A 19,802-nucleotide genomic window follows, 5' to 3' on the forward strand; every position below is an offset into this window, starting at 1 on the left:
CGATTATGAAAAATATTTGCGAATATGAAAAATAATCGCAATTGGCGAATATTGTAATAATTGTGACTGCCCTATGGTTAAGTCTGTAATTGGTCCCACACATGATTGTGGCCACACGCTGGATCTGGGCCTTTCCTGCAGTCTGTCTGTAACTGATCAGGAAATTTGTGATTTTGGATTCTCGCATCACTTTCCTGTGCCTTCTTCTGTCGATTTGGTACAGGCTGCAGCCTTGTGCCCGTGCTCGGTGTTGTGAGGTTATGAATTCCTCTGCTGCTCAGTTTTCTGCTGCCTTTCAGCCGTTATGCGCTTCTTTTGAAGTTTCTGTCTTTGTTCCAGCAAAGGTTGTTTCTTGGTTGTATTTGTCATGTCAAACCATTTTGAATTTGTTGGCTCCATTCAAGACTCAGCGATCCATGGCTAATTCTAAGCTGTGGTTAAATGACAGAACTCGTGATGTCAGGAGGAAATTTCATTGAGCCGAGCGCAAGTGGAAAGGATGTAATTGCCTCTTTAGGGATCAATAAAATTGTCTGAAGTCTGAAAGGACATATTACAGGTTTCTCTTCAAATCTGGAAAAACTGAGAATAAGAAGGCAATAGTTTGATAATATTATCTCCTTTTTTTTTTTTTTTGAAGATGGCGCTGTCGATGCAGCAGCCTGTTACTTCAGCTCTGCCCCCTCTTTTCCTGCTTTCACTATTTTTAATACTTTTTAATAGTGCTTTATTGTTTTTATTTGTAGTGGGTGGTACCCCGTGCAAGTGTGCACATGAGAACCTACTTTTGTAACTCTTGTGCTTAGCTTTCTGCTTCTTTTGCCACTTTTTGAGGCAGCACGGGAAATCCCTTTGTCTCCGGCTCCGGACGCCCCATTGTTTACACTCGGGATCAGCTGCTTCGACTAAGAGACTCCATGTACAGTGGGCCAGGTCCCCACTATGCTGAGCACCTGGACATACCTGCAGACATATGAAGGAGACGAAGAGGCTGCAGGGGTGGCCGGACGAAGCAGAGAAGGACTTACATTCCGTCTGTGGTCATGGGGAATGTAAGGTCTCTCCGCAACAAGACTGAGGAGCTAGCAGCGCTAAACTGTTTCCAGAGGCTGTATAAGGGCTGCAGTCTCATATGCTTCAGAGACGTGGCTGGATTAACATGTACCGGACTCTGTTATTAACATGGATGGCTTCATGCTTATCTGCGTGGACAGGACATTGGCGGAGAGCGGGAAGAAAAGAGGAGGGGAGCTCGCCGTTTATGTGAATGAGATGGTGTAATGCAGCTCATGTTCACGTGAAGGATCAGATCTGCTCCTCAGACGTGGAGCTTCTCGCAGTGAGCATGAGGCCGTACTATCTCCCACGGGAGTTTGGGAGTGCGATTGTGCTCTGCGCGTATATTCCTCCCTCTGCAGACACCACCACTGCCTGTAAGTGGATTCACAGTACAGTGACACAGCTGCAGACACAACACCCCCGTGCTCTCCTCCTCATCACCGGGGACTTTAACCACGCTTCCCTCTCCGCCACCCTCCCTACGTTCACCCAATATGTTACGTGTAAAACCAGGGACAGTAGAATACTGGACCTTTTTTATGCTAATGTGGAGGACGCTTACACCTCCGCCCCCTCCCCCCGCTCGGATGCACGGATCACAACCTCATCTACCGGGAGCCAGTGCAGAAAAGGTCGGTGAAACTATGGACTGAAGAGTCCACTGAGAGGCTGAGGGACTGTTTCAGAACCACAGACTGGAGCATGTTTCAAAACTCTCACGGAGAAGACATCAACGGTCTGACCCAGTGTGTCACTGACAACGTCAACTTCTGTGTGGAGAGCACTGTGCCTACCTGGAGGATAGGGTGCTTTCCCAACAACCACCCCTGGGTGACCCCCGAGCTGAAGGTCCTGATGAAACGGAAGAAGAGGGCTTTCAACTCGGGAGACAGAGAGGAGCAGCGTAGAGTCCAACAGGAACTCCAGTGGAGGATCCAGGCAGCCAAGAAGGAGTATGGAAGGAAGATGGAGGAGCAGCTGGCCCAGAACAACATCAGGGACGTGTGGAGAGGCCTCAAGATCACCTCTGGATTTGGGCAGGGTGCCAGCAGGACTGCAGATGGGGATTCTTGGTTTGCAGAGGAGCTAAACGGTTACTTTAACCATTTTGGCTCCTCCACACCTGCCTCCCCTGCCTGCTCCTGGCTCTCCACACATCTCCAGCAGCCAGCCCTCCAGTCCCTCTGACCCCCCACCTTCTTCCCCCTGGCCACCTCCACTGCACCATGGACTTTGTCCCTCCTCTCCCCGGACTGTATTCAGCACCAGCCCACCTCAGCTCCCCCCTCACTGTGACTCCGACTGAGGTGAGAGGCCAGCTCCTGCGGCTGAAGCAGAGGAAAGCAGCAGGACCTGATGGGATCTCCCTGAGGCTGCTGAGGACCTGTGCAGATGAGCTCTGTGAGGTCCTCAGCCACATCTTTAACAAGAGCCTCAGCATGGGGGTGGTCCCCATCCCGTGGAAGTCCTCCTGTGTGCTCCCGGTTCCCAAAACACTGCATGCCAAGGAACCGGCCCACTACAGACCAGTTGCCCTGACCTCCCACCTCATGAAGACCATGGAGCGGCTCATCCTGTCTCGCCTCCGCACTGTGGTGTGCGACATCCTGGACCCACTGCAGTTCGCCTACAGGCCTAACACCTGCTGCAGCGGGCGCTCACCCATCTTGAGACTGGCAGGAGTGCTGTGAGAGTCATGTTCTTTGATTTCTCCAGCGCTTTCAACACGATCAGACTGGCGCTGCTGCAGGGGAAGCTGGAGGACGCAGGAGTGGATGGACATCTTGCCGCCTGGACCATAGGCCGCTCAGCCGCAATACGTGCGGCTGAGCGGCTGTCAGTCTTGAGGTGGTAAGGTGCAGCTCAGGGGCCCCCCAGGGCAGCATCCCCTCGCCTTTCCTCTTCACCCTTTAAACCTTGGACTTCACCTACAACACGACAGCTGCCATCTCCAGAAGTTCTCTGACTCCGCCATTGTGGGTCGTGTGTCTGAGGGGGAACGAGCTGGAGTACCGGTCGGTCATCACAGACTTTGTGGACTGGTGTGAGCGCAACCACTTGTGTCTCAACACCAGTAAGACGAAGAAGATGGTGGTTAGCACCTTAAATAATCTTAAACTTTCGTAACACTGCAGTCTAAGACTGCAGGACAAGTAAGTTTGTAAAATATTGACGTTAATGTTTATTTTTATGAGTTATTGTGATTCTTTTCAGAGTATCTATTTAAAATGAGTGGAAGGCAGTCTAGGATAGAGGTGTGGAGACAGATGAAAGCTAGAAAAAAGGGAACAGAGAAAATTTGATTATGAAAAGCAAAAGGAAGAAAGTCAAGCCAAGGCAAGAACGAAGAAAGTAGAAACCAAAACTGCTACAGTCAAACATTAAGTAACCACAAGCTCAGAGTAAAAGCACTAAGAGTCAGAAGACACAGGGAGAAGAAAAAAGATTTAACTGAAAGGGACAGAGGACAGCATAATAGCAATTCATCCCCCAAATAACTCAATCTATGACTATATCTTGTTCAAAGTCACATGTGCATGTTCTGTTGTCTTGCCAGATGAGGTAATGGATGACACAGGGACACTATTTCCCAAAGGTTCAACTGTGTTTAGAGGTCACTTTTTTATTATCCTAAAGAAATTAAATTAGGATGTCAGTATAAGTTAAGCAGGAAATAAGCTTTTGTCCATACTCTGTTCTGTATGTAAGCATAAACGTCATTGTAAAAAGGTGATACTTTCTAAACAGTATTGACCACCAAGACATAACGTCTGTTTTTTCAAGTGCTCAGTGTGTTTTTTTTTTGTTACAGTTTAGTGAATTTAAAACACATATGGTCACAGATGTACTTTGTTTTTTTGTATGTGCATTTCCTGTAATGTACATTAATTTTTTTAACTAAAATAACTATGCCAAATTTTTGTGCTTTCAAGTACAAAGATAAATTTCACACTAAGGGTAGGTCCACTTGGTGTTAATTCTGTAAATTTGAATTTAATACAGGGGTCGAAATAGTACCTGCATGTGCTAGTTTGTGCACGTATTATTTGAGTGGTGCACGTAATTTTATACTGCACTAGCACTGGTGCAAGTAACTTTATCCAAGTTTTATCAACTATAAGCACCAGTAGAATGAACCAATAAAGGAATAAATAAGGAAAAAAGCAATTTCCAGTGTGTTGTCTTCATTTTCCCTGCATTTTATGACTCTCTCACACACAGAGTGAGTTTCTGTGCTCTATTTGTTGTGTTCACGCATGCACATGTAAACAAAGAAAAGAAAAAAAAAAACTGGCTGCCGCTGCGGTTCCTCTCTCTCCCCTCAAACTCTGTCATCATTGTGTTATAAAGCAGTCACCATTTGTTTTATTATACATCTGTAGTTAATAAAATTATCTTCACGGACGATTAGTTCACGCGCGCATATAAAAAAAAAAGAAACTGGCTGCCGCTGCGGTTCCTTTACGGAACCCGGGAGAGATCACTTAACCCTCTGGGGTCCGAGGGCATTTTTTGGACAGTTCACTCGCCTGGCATAAATGTTTTATTATTGATGTTAACAGCGTCCGTGCCAGGGGCGGTCCTGGAGGCGGGCCGACCGGGCAGCCGCCCGGGGCGGCATCACGGGAGGGGGGCACGACCGTGCGGGGGGGGGAACGGTCTAAAAAAAAAAAAAACCTGTCCAAAAAAACCGGGGGGTGTAACCACGAACCCCCCCGTCAGGACAACGGGGGGGGGGGGGGGGGTTCGTGGTTACAATGCGCTCAACTTTTGTTCAGAATCAGTTTCTTATCACTGGTAACGAAGCGGCTTTCCCCTCACTCATTCCCGCAGCTTCACAGTGCTTTAAACAGTGTGGACGCTGAGGGTCCACAGACTTCAATAGCGACACAAAGCATGCAGCGAAACAAGACGAGTCATTGGATAAATGCTGGGCTTTGTCCCGCCCATCGGACGCTCAGCGTGTCTGGGGGTCTATGGGGCAGTGGGCTGGCCTCGGCTGGCCCAGATGCTCAGCTTCTGTATGATGATTGGATGATCTGGCTGATCTGGCTGAGGCTGAGGCACGCAGGGGGTTTCGCCCGGGGAGTAAATCACTCTAGGACCGCCACTGCTCCCTGCATCCCACAATCAAGTTTTATGTCTCTTTTTTTTTTTTCAGGACAACCTGTGCTTTCAGAATACGAGGTCTATTAGATAAGAAACCGACACTTTTTTTTTTTTAACTATATGGATTTGAATGACGTGCGATTACACCAATCATGCTTGAACCCTTGTGCGCATGCGTGAGTTTTTTCACGCGTGTCGGTGACGTCATTTCCCTGTGGGCAGGCCTTGAGTGAGATGTGGTTCAGCCCTCTCGGCCCGACATGCGACTCTGCCCACATGTTCTTTCATTACAAAATGTCCGTTAACAATGGAATGTCCGAATAAACTCCTCATGCCGACTTCTTCTGAAAGTTCTCTGTTCTCTGACGACTTACTGGGTCAACAGAGCCTGAAATGTGGAAGTTTTCAACTTGAAACGGTGAGACGCTGCCGCCTCGAAGCACAGATCGCCGTCAGGCACCGTGGGCCGTCCTTAAAGCGACACACACCAAAATCTCTGTTAGAAAAGTTAAATTGGACTCGGCTATGCCTCGTCTAATATAACTTTTCTTCATCCAATATTTCTCTATGTTGGACTCCTTACCATCCATTATTTGTATAATATCTGTCAACATAAATATCCTGCGAAAAATAGATGGCATGGAATTAGTAAAAACATATATTGGATCTTGAAACAGCTGTTTCAAAATTATGTTTTCTCAACCATTGATCTGTGACATATGATTGACTTGTACACATGAATATACTAATGAAGAAATTATTGCCAGACTTATGATTTTATGTGTATGTTATTAGGTGGAACCCATAGAAATAAAAAAACACAAAAAGTGTCTCTGAACAAACAACAACAGACATATTTTAGTGACAGTTGTGTGCATTAAATGTGATGTGGCCAATTGTGACATGCAATTTTGGGTGATTTCCCTAAATTAGACTTTCCAGTTGTCTTGATTTATGAAACTGTGCTAGGTACCCAAAGTAAATTGGTACATTATAGGTGCCCAGACTTGTACCCAACATAAAATTAACTTAATACTGACCAGCAGCTTTTCCATGCAGTGTTATTTTGGTACCCTAAGTGAATTTCAGCACTTTCATTTCTCTTATGTTTGTAGTGTATAGCACCTTGTGTCAGCGTTGGCTGTTTTAAGGTGCTTTGTAAATAAAGTTGGTATGGTATGTTAATCCTTAAAAGCTTATAAAGTGAAACTTGATCCACAATCCGGAGTCTACCATAAGTCTACCATGGCATAATACAGTTGTATAAGAGTTTGAAATTTCAGTTAAATATACTGTATTATATAGCAGACAAACACACTGATATTTGAGAAGTGAAATGAAGTTTCTAGTATTTACAGAAAGTGTGCAATAATTATTTAACCCTCTGGGGTCCGAGGGCGCTTTTGGACAGTTGACTCGCCTGGCATAACTGTTTTATTATTGCTGTTAACAGCTCTCCCTGCATCCCACAATGAGGTTTTATGTCTCTTTTTTTCAGGACAACCTGTGCTTTCATAATATATATGCTTTTGTTGTGTTTTATAAGTGTAATAAAGGTTTACAATCAGAAATAAGAGGAAAAAGTAAAGCGGAAATTATTTTCCACACACATTTAATAGCAAACTATAATAAACAACTGTTTTGACACTTTATAAGGGTAATTTGAGGTCTTGTGTGAAAGACTGTACAACAAAAAGGTTCAAACAAACACAAATGCACATTTTGAACAGTATATACAAAATGGTCTATGCGTATTGTTTGTCTCATCTCAAAGCAATTTCTGTCTCCTATTACACAAAGATTACATCACAAACGTCTACTTCTATTGTGTTCTGTGGTGCTCTTAAAGCAGCTTTCATTCACACTTTGGCTCCTTACAGTCTGAGGAGCGACCCTCCCCCTTGCTCCATTGATATGGCAAGCAGTGCTTTACGCCAAGAAAGCAACAGAGTTATTCAGTAACATTCACATGCAAACTAGTGGAGCAGTCCTGATAGTTACACACTTTGTTTGAGCACGTGAGCTTGTCATCAGAGGCGCTCCGTCTGCTTTCACTGATTGCTATGCATAATGGCGCAGGGCGCATTGGAGCCCAATAGTATGTACTCATTGGACCAGCCAGGGGGCTATTCAAACAGGCCAACTAGTAACACATCACTACTGAATACGATCTTTGTCTTTACATGTGAGGTAAATCTGCCCTACGATTGGATTTTGGAAAACCATGTGATGGTGAACCAATTCCAATTGGACACTCATATTGCGCACGTCATCACACAGCTTCTATGAGGAGTACAAAGATGGCTGATGGCTGGCTCGAAAGTCTGCGGAGTTAACTTTTCAGCAAAAAAAAAGTAAGTTTCGATTTCATATCATTCAATAGTTACTTATAATTTAGTAAAGCTTGGTCTTAGTCATAGTATATGACAGCGTCGACCCCAGAGGGTTAACATAAAAAGATATATATTACTCACAGGCATATGCTCTTTAGGTTTTTAGCAGGGAAAAATTAAGATAAAGTCCAATGACCCAGCGGCTCAAACCATCGCTTCGTTGGTTCATGCTTGAATGTGCAGTCACTCTGCAGAAGCTGTTGATTACAGACCCGCTGCAAGCTCTGCAATCAACGTAGAGAAATGATCATTTTCCCGACAAAGACCTTCAAAAACAGTTGCCGCTCTGAAGGACCGATAAGGGAATCGTTAACCAAAAAGACTATTGGTATCAGTGGATCGAATCATTTCTTAACGATACCCAACCCGAGATGTGAGATGTGGTCCGTGGTGCAACACCAAAACAAACAAAGAAGAACAAGAAGCCAAAACAAACATGGCGGACTCAGTGAAGTTTGGTGACATGGAGATGTGAAGAAATTTGACTTTGCTGCCGCAGAATATGATAAAATAAATAGAATTTTGCGTATTTTTGTAGTGGCCCGAGCGAGCCATTATTTGATAAATTGTAGTGGCCCGAAAGTGGTCCAAATCGGCACTGGGCCAGTGGGCAAATGGCTATGTTGAGCCCTGTGTTTTTCTGCTATATGATATATTTAACTGAAATTGCTGATGCAAACAACCAATGATTTATAAAGGAAAATCATGGAAATCATCAGGGGTGCCCAAACCTTTACATACCACTGTATGTATCTGCAGTGCAACTTTGGTGAGAATCCATGAAGTACTTTTGACGTAATCCTTCAAAGCCTATATAAAGAGAAATCCTGAGCCAGAATCCGGTTCTGGATCCAGGTCACCTCCAAAATTCAGTGGAGTTGTCCATGCCCTCATATCTATATTTAATGCAAATTTGGTGAGAATCCGTGAAGTAGGTTTGACGTAATCCTTCAAAGCCTAATTTAAGTGAAACTTGATAGCAGAATCTGGATTCAGATCACCTCTAAAATGTAATGGAGTCTTCAATGCCCCAGTATCTATCTGTGGTGAAAATTTACCGTAATCAAAATCCGTGCAGTAGTTTTGACGTAATAGTTTTTGACGTGACAGACAGACAGAGACAGACAGATAAATAAATATAAACACCAATGATTTTATTACCATAATAATACCATGAAAATTCATTAAGTTATATATTATATTCCAATTCTAAGGTGGAACTATTCTAGTATACTAAGGTATAACTAAATATCTAAAAAGGAAGAGTAAAATAGAAGAGTAGAAAAGAGTAGAGTCACTTAGGTGCCTGGTCTCGATATTATTATTATTACATCCGCCAAGGATGTATAATAATACATGGGTTAAAGTTCTCCATCACCATGATGGATTTCTGTCATTTGGAAAATTTAACCGCATCATGGGTGTTTGGGAGCCAAAATATGATACTCTCACTGTCAAAGCAACATCCCATTCTGCGCTAATCAAAGCACCAGCATTGTCAGCGTGGATGCCGCCGCACCACGGAGGAAGGGACTGTGTGAATTTTCCTGTCTCCTCTGTTTACTGCTTGCCATGAGCCATGGTCCTTCTCCTCCCTGTCTTCGTGGGAACATTGGCAGACCTTCCCCAAGTAGAGCAGGGTGTGGCTTGAAGTGCTTTGATGGTTTGTTTTTTTATTTCACTTTATCTTAATTTTTCCCGGCTAAAACCCCAAAGAGCATATGTCTGTGATTAATATTTACATTTTTTATGTTAAACTGATCTGTTATGGTCTTCTGAAACAGTTGATAGATGTATTTTATAACTTAAAAAGGGGACCGATGCTAACGCATTAGCATGTCTATTGCATTTCAGTGTTAAAGTTAGCAGTAAGCTGTTCGCATCTCAGCACGTTTGTGTGCGTTTGTTTTCTGTATAATAATTAATGGCTCAGCGTTTGTTGTCGTAAAAGAGTCAAATGTATTACAAATTGTAATTTTTTTATATATTAATAATAATAGCAACAACAATAATAGTAATAATTACTAATAATGCTACAATACAATTTTTGAGAAACAGACAAAAAGAAACTGACAAAACAGAAAAGATAAAACCAACTAACAATGAACATAAATATAGAAATAAATAGTTCTTTCCTGTGAACACCTAGTAACTCTTACACCTCCACCTCATCCCTGTTTTATTTAAGTTTAATGACAATTTGTTTCGGTCAAACCACATCTAAGCTGTGTTTTTACACAAGAACAATAAAATGCAGTAAACTGCACATTTGTGTCTTTTTTCATGAAAATATTTTATTAAAGATCACATATTACTCTTTAGTCAGGCCTTTAAAATACTTTTGTGGGCTGTAATGTGTTGTCAGTGGTTGAGATAGTTGCTGTAGGCATCTAAAAATGCTCATAATCGGGTGAAACCTGATGGAAAACTGTTTGTGGTGTTGGTGATGATGCATGTGCAAAATAAAGCAAAACACTACTCCAGTTATGTTTTTGACGAGAATATAACAACTTTGTAACAAGGTCAGATGTTGATGTTGCATGATGAAGGCCTTTTAATAATAACTTACTTAAAGGAATAATGGCAGAACTCACATGTAAGTAAAAAAACAAAAAAACGATTAATTGAAAAAATAATCGACCGAATAATTGTTAGTTGCAGCCCTAGTTTGTTTTACGAGTGAGAGCATTTTACCGATTAAATCTGAATAAGCCAGTTTTGAGTTTCTCAGTGCGCATGCATTTTCAAAACGGGTGAAGGTGTTACTTTGTGCACAGCAGAACAATGTTGTCAATTGCTTTAGGCGCTAATTTTGTATTTTGACTGTACAGTCAGCGACACAGCACCCTTTTGGCGCATTTACCGGATTAGAACAGATCAAAATACTACGGAAGACAAAGAATTTTTGCTTGACAGTTTGAAGTGAGTTTTCTTTGTTTCAGAGGGCTTCATATCCATTAAAATTCACCAGAATATTCAAAATTTGACTTGCTCTTTTAAAAAGTTTATGGGGGAGATCCCCCAGACCCCCCATAATCAATACTGTTTTTTTACTTTACAGTTTGACGTGAGTTTTCTTTATTTCAGAGGGCTTCATACCCATTAAAATTCACCTGAATATACAAAATTTGACTTGCTCTTTTAAAAATGTTCTGGGGGGAGCACCCCCAGACCTCCCAGAATCAAGATTATGCCCCACCACCCTCTTATGTACCTTTATGTTCAGGTTTTGCAGGAAAGGAATTGCTGGCATTAATTTTTGCCAGGAAAAAATTTCAGTCAGATGAAAATGTATTGCTTTAACCCATAAATACTACTGATGATGATATTTTGTATATAATAACAAGAACCTAAACAATTTATAAATACATTAAGACAGTAAATTAACATTAAAAAAATTACATAATTAACAGGAAAAACCGGTTGTTCTGATTCCAAAAACTGTTGAGGTCTAAGGATCTAAAAACATTCTGGACTCACACGCCATTCCAACTCATTATAGAAACTAGTAAACTCTTTTGTCATTTTTGGTATCTGATATATGAAGAGTTAATATATGATTATTTTCATAATCAAGTATTTCTCAGATTTCTCTCCAGACATTCTTAATCTTCCACATCTACTCAGCCAAGACACATTTCCGTGCATGTAAATGAAAATAATTTATGCACTACAGCGTCACTTCATGGTTGAAACAATTTCTTCAGGCTCCAAACCTGCCTTGGGAGTGCGTGGTGTATGCGGTAGACAGTATACATAATATAAATTTGGCCTACAGTAGGGATTTGGACTCCATAACGCTTGATGACATCAGGGGCCGATCCAATCCAATATCTGTATCGGCTTCGATACTAACGTAATTCACAGATTGAAAATAAATTTCTGATACAACTCGCGCTGTTTTCCAATCCAGGAAAACTCTGAAATGTCTGTGAACCACAAGTGCTGCTTTGCTGCTGTTTGCTGCAGGAGAGGTGAGGGCAGTGTTCTGAACTGAGGTGTGTCTCTCAATGTGCAATGTTTGCAAAGCCATTGTTTATAAGCCACTTTCGAGTTTTCAGCACCGCAGTGGCTGCTGGGTAAGTTCAAAGGTCAATGCATATAATCATTGCGCATTCCCAGGATCATGGCGGTGAAGTACGATCACGTCTGTCTGTAGAAATGGGAATGATTACAGCAGTTTCTTCGTGCAGAGGGGTTATCAGCGACAGGGAGAGTGGAGAAGCTTCGAGCTTCAGTCTGCGGTGCTCAGTTCTTCAGTGTGCCGGTAAAACCCACGGAAACACAGGTGAACCGACGCCGAGCAGATCACTTTACTGACAGTCGACAGCGTCATCTTACTCTGTCCACTCGCCGACCTCCCGAACGGTTTGTTCGGTAAGTTAGTGCATTTATAAGAACTATATAGATGAATCTTATCACAGGCTGGCACTTCTAATATTTTTAAAATTTTCCTTCTGCACGTGTATGTTGTGGCTGATGTCACCCAGAAAAGTACACACCAGTAGGAAGCTCGTCAGCTTGCAAACAAAAATCAAAACATTATAAAGTTCATGACACGGTTAGAACAGTCATCACTCCAGTTGAAGTTAATTCAAAGTGATTAAGAGAAGTTTAAACAGATGGCTCTGTTAGACCAGTTCAAGTCAAGTTTAACTTAGTTTGCTGGCTGGTGCAAAACTGATGACTGCTTAAAAAAATGTAGGAGTGATGAGTGTTCACAGCAGTTCAAAAGCTTTATGTTCATCTGTCTCAATATTTTAATTTTGATTATCAATTGTATTTTTATCCATTATTCCTATTTCCATTTTTATTCACACATTATGTACATTTGGCCACAGTTTCTAACACGCAATGAATGAGTGAAAGAATGAAGTCAAATAACGTCGTTATTATAGTATATACTTTTATTTTATTCAGGAGAGCAGAAAGGAATCCATCACTGGCCACCGTGTGTCCTGTGACATATCATCTCATCAGTGGAGAGGAGAAGGACCTGCAGACAAGCTCCTTACAGACCACAGAGGAGGAAAAGCCAACTCATACTACGTACAATTCACATTACCATCCATCTCGATTCTGTTTGCTGCTTTTTAAAAGCAGACTGCAGCTCTTCTATGAACATACACAAGCTTTCACACAAAGTTTGGGTGTGTCTCCATAAAGAAGACGGTGAAGGTTGTCAGTGGCTGCTGCACTTGCGTTGCTTGGATTGCCAGCCAAATGATTGAGAACTGTACTATAGATGCTCATGTACAACTATAATATTTAATTCTAATAATATGAACATTACACATTACAGTGACAGTGTTCGGATGACCAAGGTCTCATCTGCTCAATCTTCATGCAGATCCCCACCCCATCACCATATAAATAATTATTTAAAACACTTCTGAAAATTAAATGTTTCTGTGTATGGTGCTAATAAGAAAGCATTAACTCAAGAGTTGCTTTGAAAAGGGGCCCCAAAATATCTCTTGGACTGGGAACCACTACTTTTAGTCACCAATAAATTTTCTGTCCCATTACTGTAAACTGGCCAATGCCTGTGTAGTAAAACCTGGCCATTTCAGAATTGCAAGGCTGAATGTCTTTAAAATAACACTGCTCATCCTATACAATTATGAGAAACATATCTATATTTTTTTGGTTACATATGTTGTCATTTGTTAATTAGTATAGTGTGTAAACTGACAACTGGGGGCAGCAAATTGCAAAGTGCTGCACAGACTAACACAGTGTCATCCATGACTGGAACAAGAGGAACTGGCCCATTTCATCCTCCCAACAGTCCGTTCAACATGAATCCTAGCATCTGCAATTTTTCTCGTCTTTGCAACATCAGCAGCAGTTTGTTGATCGATGCCTAAGCTGGGAGGAGGGATGTGCAGTTTGGCAGGGCGGGTTAAAAGTTCACATCATTTCTGGGGGGGGGGGGGGGGGGGGTGAAAAACAGTACATCAGCTAGAGTACTGACGGGGACTAGAAGGAGAGAGCATATCTCACCCATATTGGCCTCTCTTCATTGGCTTCCTGTTAATTCTAGAATAGAATTTAAAATTCTTCTTCTTACTTATAAGGTTTTGAATAAACAGGTCCCATCTTAGGGACCTCGTAGTACCATATCACCCCAATAGAGCGCTTCGTTCTCAGACTGCAGGCTTACTTGTAGTTCCTAGGGTTTGTAAGAGTAGAATGGGAGGCAGAGCCTTCAGCTTTCAGGCTCCTCTCCTGTGGAACCAGCTCCCAATTCAGATCAGGGAGACAGACACCCTCTCTACTTTTAAGATTAGGCTTAAAACTTTCCTTTTTGCTAAAGCTTATAGTTAGGGCTGGATCAGGTGACCCTGAACCATCCCTTAGTTATGCTGCTATAGACGTAGACTGCTGGGGGGTTCCCATGATGCACTGTTTCTTTCTCTTTTTGCTCTGTATGCACCACTCTGCATTTAATCATTAGTGATCGATCTCTGCTCCCCTCCACAGCATGTCTTTTTCCTGGTTCTCTCCCTCAGCCCCAACCAGTCCCAGCAGAAGACTGCCCCTCCCTGAGCCTGGTTCTGCTGGAGGTTTCTTCCTGTTAAAAGGGAGTTTTTCCTTCTCACTGTAGCCAAGTGCTTGCTCACAGGGGGTCGTTTTGACCGTTGGGGTTTTACATAATTATTGTATGGCCTTGCCTTACAATATAAAGCGCCTTGGGGCAACTCTTTGTTGTGATTTGGCGCTATATAAAAAAAATTGATTGATTGATTGACTTTTCTTAACCTTCTTATATCAACCCTACATTTGTGGTCAATCTCCCCCCCGCCAAAAAAAAATAATACTAGTTTAGCGATTCACAGGATTTCTGAAAAAGTTTGAACATAATAGTTTTGAGTTTGTAGCGCCAACAGCAGATGCTACTATTATTGTGAACATCCCCTTTTCTACTTTTTTTTTTACTAATAGCCCAATTTCATAGCCTTAAGAGTGTGCATATCATGAATGCTTGGTCTTGTTGGATTTGTGAGAATCTACTGGTACCTTGTTTCCCATGTAACAATAAGAAATATACTCAAAACCTGGATTAATCTTTTTAGTCACATAGCACTATTATTCTGAACTCTACTGTATGTGTAATAATTATTGTCACTGCAAGTGAAAACCAACTCTCCACTTTGCAAGCAGTTAACAAAACTCATCTTGCACTGACATTAATGATTTTAGTTTCTGTCCATTTCTTACAGGCAGACAGTAGATAATGCATTGGATTGATTTCTAGTTAATGCTACAAAGAAATTATTCACAGGGTGCATGTATGTATGGTAGAATTTCGTATACTAATTTGAATATCATGAATGCTTGGTCTTGTTGGATTTGTGAGAATCTACTGAATCTACTGGTACCTTGTTTCCCATGTAACAATAAGAACCCTTGGCAAAAATTATGGAATCACCGGCCTAGGAGGATGTTCATTGTTGTTTAATTTTGTAGAAAAAAAGCAGATCACAGACATGACACAAAACTAAAGTCATTTCAAATGGCAACTTTATGGCTTTAAGAAGCACTATAAGAAATCAGGAAAAAAAATTGTGGCAGTCAGTAACGGTTACTTTTTAGACCAAGCAGAGGGAATAAAATATGGACTCACTCGATTCTGAGGAAAAAATTATGGAATCACCCTGTAAATTTTCATCCCTAAAACTAACACCTGCATCAAATCAGATCTGCTCGTTAGTCTGCATCTAAAAAGGAGTGATCACACCTTGGAGAGCTGTTGCACCAAGTGGACTGACATGAATCATGGCTCTAACACGAGAGATGTCGAAACAAAGGAGAGGATTATCAAACTCTTAAAAGAGGGTAAATCATCATGTATTGTTGCAAAAGATGTTGGTTGTTCACAGTCAGCTGTGTCTAAACTCTGGACCAAATACAAACAACATGGGAAGGTTGTTAAAGGCAAACATACTGGTAGACCAAGGAAGACATCAAAGCGTCAAAACAGAAAACTTAAAGCAATATGTCTCAGAAATCGAAAATGCACAACAAAACAAATGAGGAACGAATGGGAGGAAACTGGAGTCAACGTCTGTGACCGAACTGTAAGAAACCGCCTAAAGGAAATGGGATTTACATACAGAAATGCTAAACAAAAGCCATCATTAACAAAAAAACAAGGTTACAATGGGCTAAGGAAAAGCAATCGTGGACTGTGGATGACTGGATGAAAGTCATATTCAGTGATGAATCTCGAATCTGCATTGGGCAAGGTGATGATGCTGGAACTGTTGTTTGGTGCCGTTCCAATGAGATTTATAAAGATGACTGCCTGAAGAGAACATGTAAATGTCCACAGTCATTGATGATATGGGGCTGCATGTCAGGTAAAGGCACTGGGGAGATGGCTGTCATTACATCATCAATAAATGCACAAGTTTACGTTGATATTTTGGATACTTTTCTTATCCCATCAATTGAAAGGATGTTTGGGGATGATGAAATCATTTTTCAAGATGATAATGCATCTTGCCATAGAGCAAAAACTGAAAACATTCCTTGCAAAAAGACACATAGGGTCAATGTCATGGCCTGCAAATAGTCCGGATCTTAATCCAACTGAAAATCTTTGGTGGAAGTTGAAGAAAATGTTCCATGACAAGGCTCCAACCTGCAAAGCTGATCTGGCAACAGCAATCAGAGAAAGTTGGAGCCAGATTGATGAAGAGTACTGTTTGTCACTCATTAAGTCTATACCTCAGAGACTGCAAGCTGTTATAAAAGCCAGAGGTGGTGCAACAAAATATTGGTGATGTGTTGGAGCGTTCTTTTGTTTTTCATGTTTTCCATAATTTTTTCCTCAGAATTGAGTGATTCCATATTTTTTTTACCTCTGCTGGGTCTAAAAAAGTAACCGTTACTGACTGCCACAATTTTTTTTCCTGATTTCTTATAATGTTTCTTAAAGCCAGAAAGTTGCCATTTGAAATGACTTTAGTTTTGTGTCATGTCTGTGATCTGCTTTTTTCTACAAAATTAAACAACTGAATGAACATCTTCGAGGCCGGTGATTCCATAATTTTTGCCAGGGGTTGTATTATTCAGAACACTACTGTAGTATGGTGTTTGCATAAGTGAAAAGCTGATACATACAAAGAGAAAAATAACCATGACATAATTAACAACAGTAAACATAAATATATGCAACAGTTTAAACAGTTTCATTGTTCTAAGGAGAGTGTGAGAACTACAGACTTTCACAACAATAACAAAAGGTCTCACGGTGAAGCGTTCACAGCCTGATCCTTTTGCTGCTTTGTTTCCAAACACTGGGAGTGGCTCGTCATAGAACGGAGAGAACGTGGGCCAACTACTGACTTTAGAAATGTTTACATACCGTTTTCTGTCCACAACGTGTCTTCTTTTGGTTCTTTAAGCGGTTATGTTGCTTCAAAAATACTGTCTTCTTATCAGCATGAACGGTGTCGGCAGTCTGCTTATATGCATTGACCTGTGAACCGGAAGTGTTAGGAGCTCTGAGCACATGTGCACTGAGAAACTCAAAACTGACAGCTGACACTCCATCACAGCGGATGCTCCATCACAACCTGAATCAAACATTTGGGAAAGCGCCGCATTAAATAATGCAAGGATTTTAAAACTGGGAGCAGAAAGACAAACAACAATTTCCCCAGACTGACTTCAAATATGGGTTAATTAAGTACTTTTTGGGGTGGGGGGGTGGGGTGGGGGGTTTACAGTTTGGAAATGAGGAAATGCCTTCATCCTGAAAACAATAAACTTAATAAAATAAAATAATTCTTTCACTAAAACATCAGATGAAGGCTTGCATCTCAGATGTACCTTCTGGCAAATTGTAGCTGTAGTTTTAAGATCTGCACAAAAAAAAGTTCTCAAAATTACATATCTGTTTTTGTTTTTTTGTTGTTTTTTTATTCTTTATTAATTTAGCTTTGCTAAGGAACTATATAAGGAGGTGATGGTCTAGTGGTTAAGGTGTTGGGCTTGAGTCCAGAAGATCATGGGTTCAAATCCCCGCCTGACTGGAAAATCACTAAGGGCCCTTGGGCAAGGCCTTTAATCCCCTATTGCTCCCGGTGTGTAGTGAGCGCCTTGTATGGCAGCACCCTGACATCGGGGTGAATGTGAGGCATGATTGTAAAGTGCTTTGAGCATCTGATGCAGATGGAAAAGCGCTATATAAATGCAGTCCATTTACCATAACCCATTACATTCTAATTTTTACACTTAAGTTTATATTGCGATATATACCATTGCCATGAAGTGATTCAATTTATAATGCAATATGAATTTAAGGTCATTTCGCCCAGCCCTAACTTGACTTGATTATTCGTTGAGTTAAATTTCTTTAAAGAATTGTTTTGTTTTGGTATTGGACATGGTTCAGTCTTGTTCTTGTACAATATTATTGCTTCAACAAATCATTGCTTGCTATAACATGGTGTTATCTGTATTTGTCTAGAGCGTGGCAGCGTTGGTTCTAATTAGGGGGGGCGATATGGTCTAAAAAGAAAATCTCTGACTTCTTTACCAATTTTTTTTTCCGTTTTTTTTTTCCCCCCTACTTTTTAAAGAAAGCAATAAGTGCAAATAACATAACTCAAAACAAGTTTTACTTTTATTTGATCAAAAACTCACAAAAGTAACCCCCATTTCCCTCCTGGATTTAAAGTGCCAGCTCTTCTTTTGTTAAAAAAAAATACACTTTGTAGTGAAAGGAAACAGACTTGTTTACATTCATATTGAAAGCTGCACCATTTTCAAAAACATTAACAAGGAATTCACTTACTGAATAAATCTGAAGAAAAACACAACAATGACATTTTTCATTCTCTAGCTTGACTTCAGACAATGTCACAATGTACAGGGATACATGGCGTGAATATGCATTGCATCTTACTCCTTGCAAAATTCAAAAATTTTATGAAATTGTCTTTCTAGCAGATATAAATCGTATAAAGTCCAAACTTTATAAAGTTTGATAAAGTGCAAACTTGCACTTTGGATAGAATTAATTTTCCAACAACTAAATAAAGAGCCTCCTCTGTGAAGCACATTTTCTGTCTTGAATAAAATACTTAAACAAAACTGTAGCATAGCACATTGTATGCAGATAAATAAATAATCAACTCCTCCTCCAATACTGAGATTGATAAAGTGCAAACTTAAAACATTTATTAAACTTTGTTTTAAAAGATAAACTGTGCCACTCGTATCCCTGCATATATGAACAAAACAAACATTTTGGTTGCGATGTAGGACATGAGGTTTGTGCTTGTCTATAATGTTTATACATTTTTGGCAAGGAAAACCAGCCTGTCCACTGCCTCTGGCTTGAGGCTTGCCCTGCTGCATGTAACAACTCCTCCTCCCACATTGAAAACCCTCTTAGATGGGGCACTTGCAGGGATAGAGAGGTACTTCTAGGCCAGGTTACTGAGCCTTGAGAAGTTGGATTCTTGGCTCTTCCACCGCTGAAGTGGATCAGTCCTGGGGTCTGCCTCTGGCAATAGCAGATAGGTTTCTAGTTCAGTCTCTATTTTAACTGCCTCTGACTGGTCAGAGGGTGGCTCATGATTCCTCTTGAAGAACGTTGTTAAAGTTTTTTTTTCCTCTTGGGGTCTGGTTGAAGCCTTGCCTCTTCTTGGTCCAACTGGATCAGGCTGTGGTGAACTTGTGTCACTGGGGAAAGACAGTAGTTCATTCACAGCTCTTCTTTTGACTTGTTCCACCTTGTCTGGGTGAAGGTTGGTTGTCCGGAACCTTGGGTCCATCAGACAGGCCATGTCTAACAATTCATCCTTTACAGGGTCACTGTACTTTTCATTAAAGTATCCCAGTATTTTCCTTTTTATTGTTTTAGTAAGCTCTGTGTCATCTTCCTCAAGCTGCAAAAGACTGGTTTTGCACAAATGGAGAACAGGTTTAATGTCGGAGACACTTCCATACATTTTCCCTGACAGCGCATCAGTAAAGCCTTGCAGTGGTTTGACTGCCTTATTTCCGGACTCCAAAACCTCAGTGTCTTGCTAACTAGTAATGACTTCATGACTTTCTTTGCTAACAAAATTTTAACTATTAGAGAAAAAATTACTCATAACCATCCCAAAGACGTATCGTTATCTTTGGCTGCTTTCAGTGATGCCGGTATTTGGTTAGACTCTTTCTCTCCGATTGTTCTGTCTGAGTTATTTTCATTAGTTACTTCATCTAAACCAT

The 19,802-nt window shown here is 41.1% G+C and overlaps 1 protein-coding gene across 1 annotated transcript in view; it reads left to right on the plus strand.

Moving 5' to 3' along the window:
* The first annotated feature begins 11,688 nt into the window (after window positions 1-11,688).
* LOC117512761 (protein boule-like) overlaps window positions 11,689-19,802 on the plus strand; it is a 112,876-nt gene continuing 104,762 nt past the window's right edge. The window contains exon 1 of the mRNA XM_034173009.1: window positions 11,689-11,709. Coding sequence (XP_034028900.1) covers window positions 11,689-11,709 — 21 coding nt within the window. The remainder of the gene's footprint in view (window positions 11,710-19,802) is intronic.

The sequence above is a fragment of the Thalassophryne amazonica genome, chromosome 1 (assembly GCF_902500255.1).
Source record: "Thalassophryne amazonica chromosome 1, fThaAma1.1, whole genome shotgun sequence".
In the NCBI taxonomy this organism is placed as follows: domain Eukaryota; kingdom Metazoa; phylum Chordata; class Actinopteri; order Batrachoidiformes; family Batrachoididae; genus Thalassophryne; species Thalassophryne amazonica.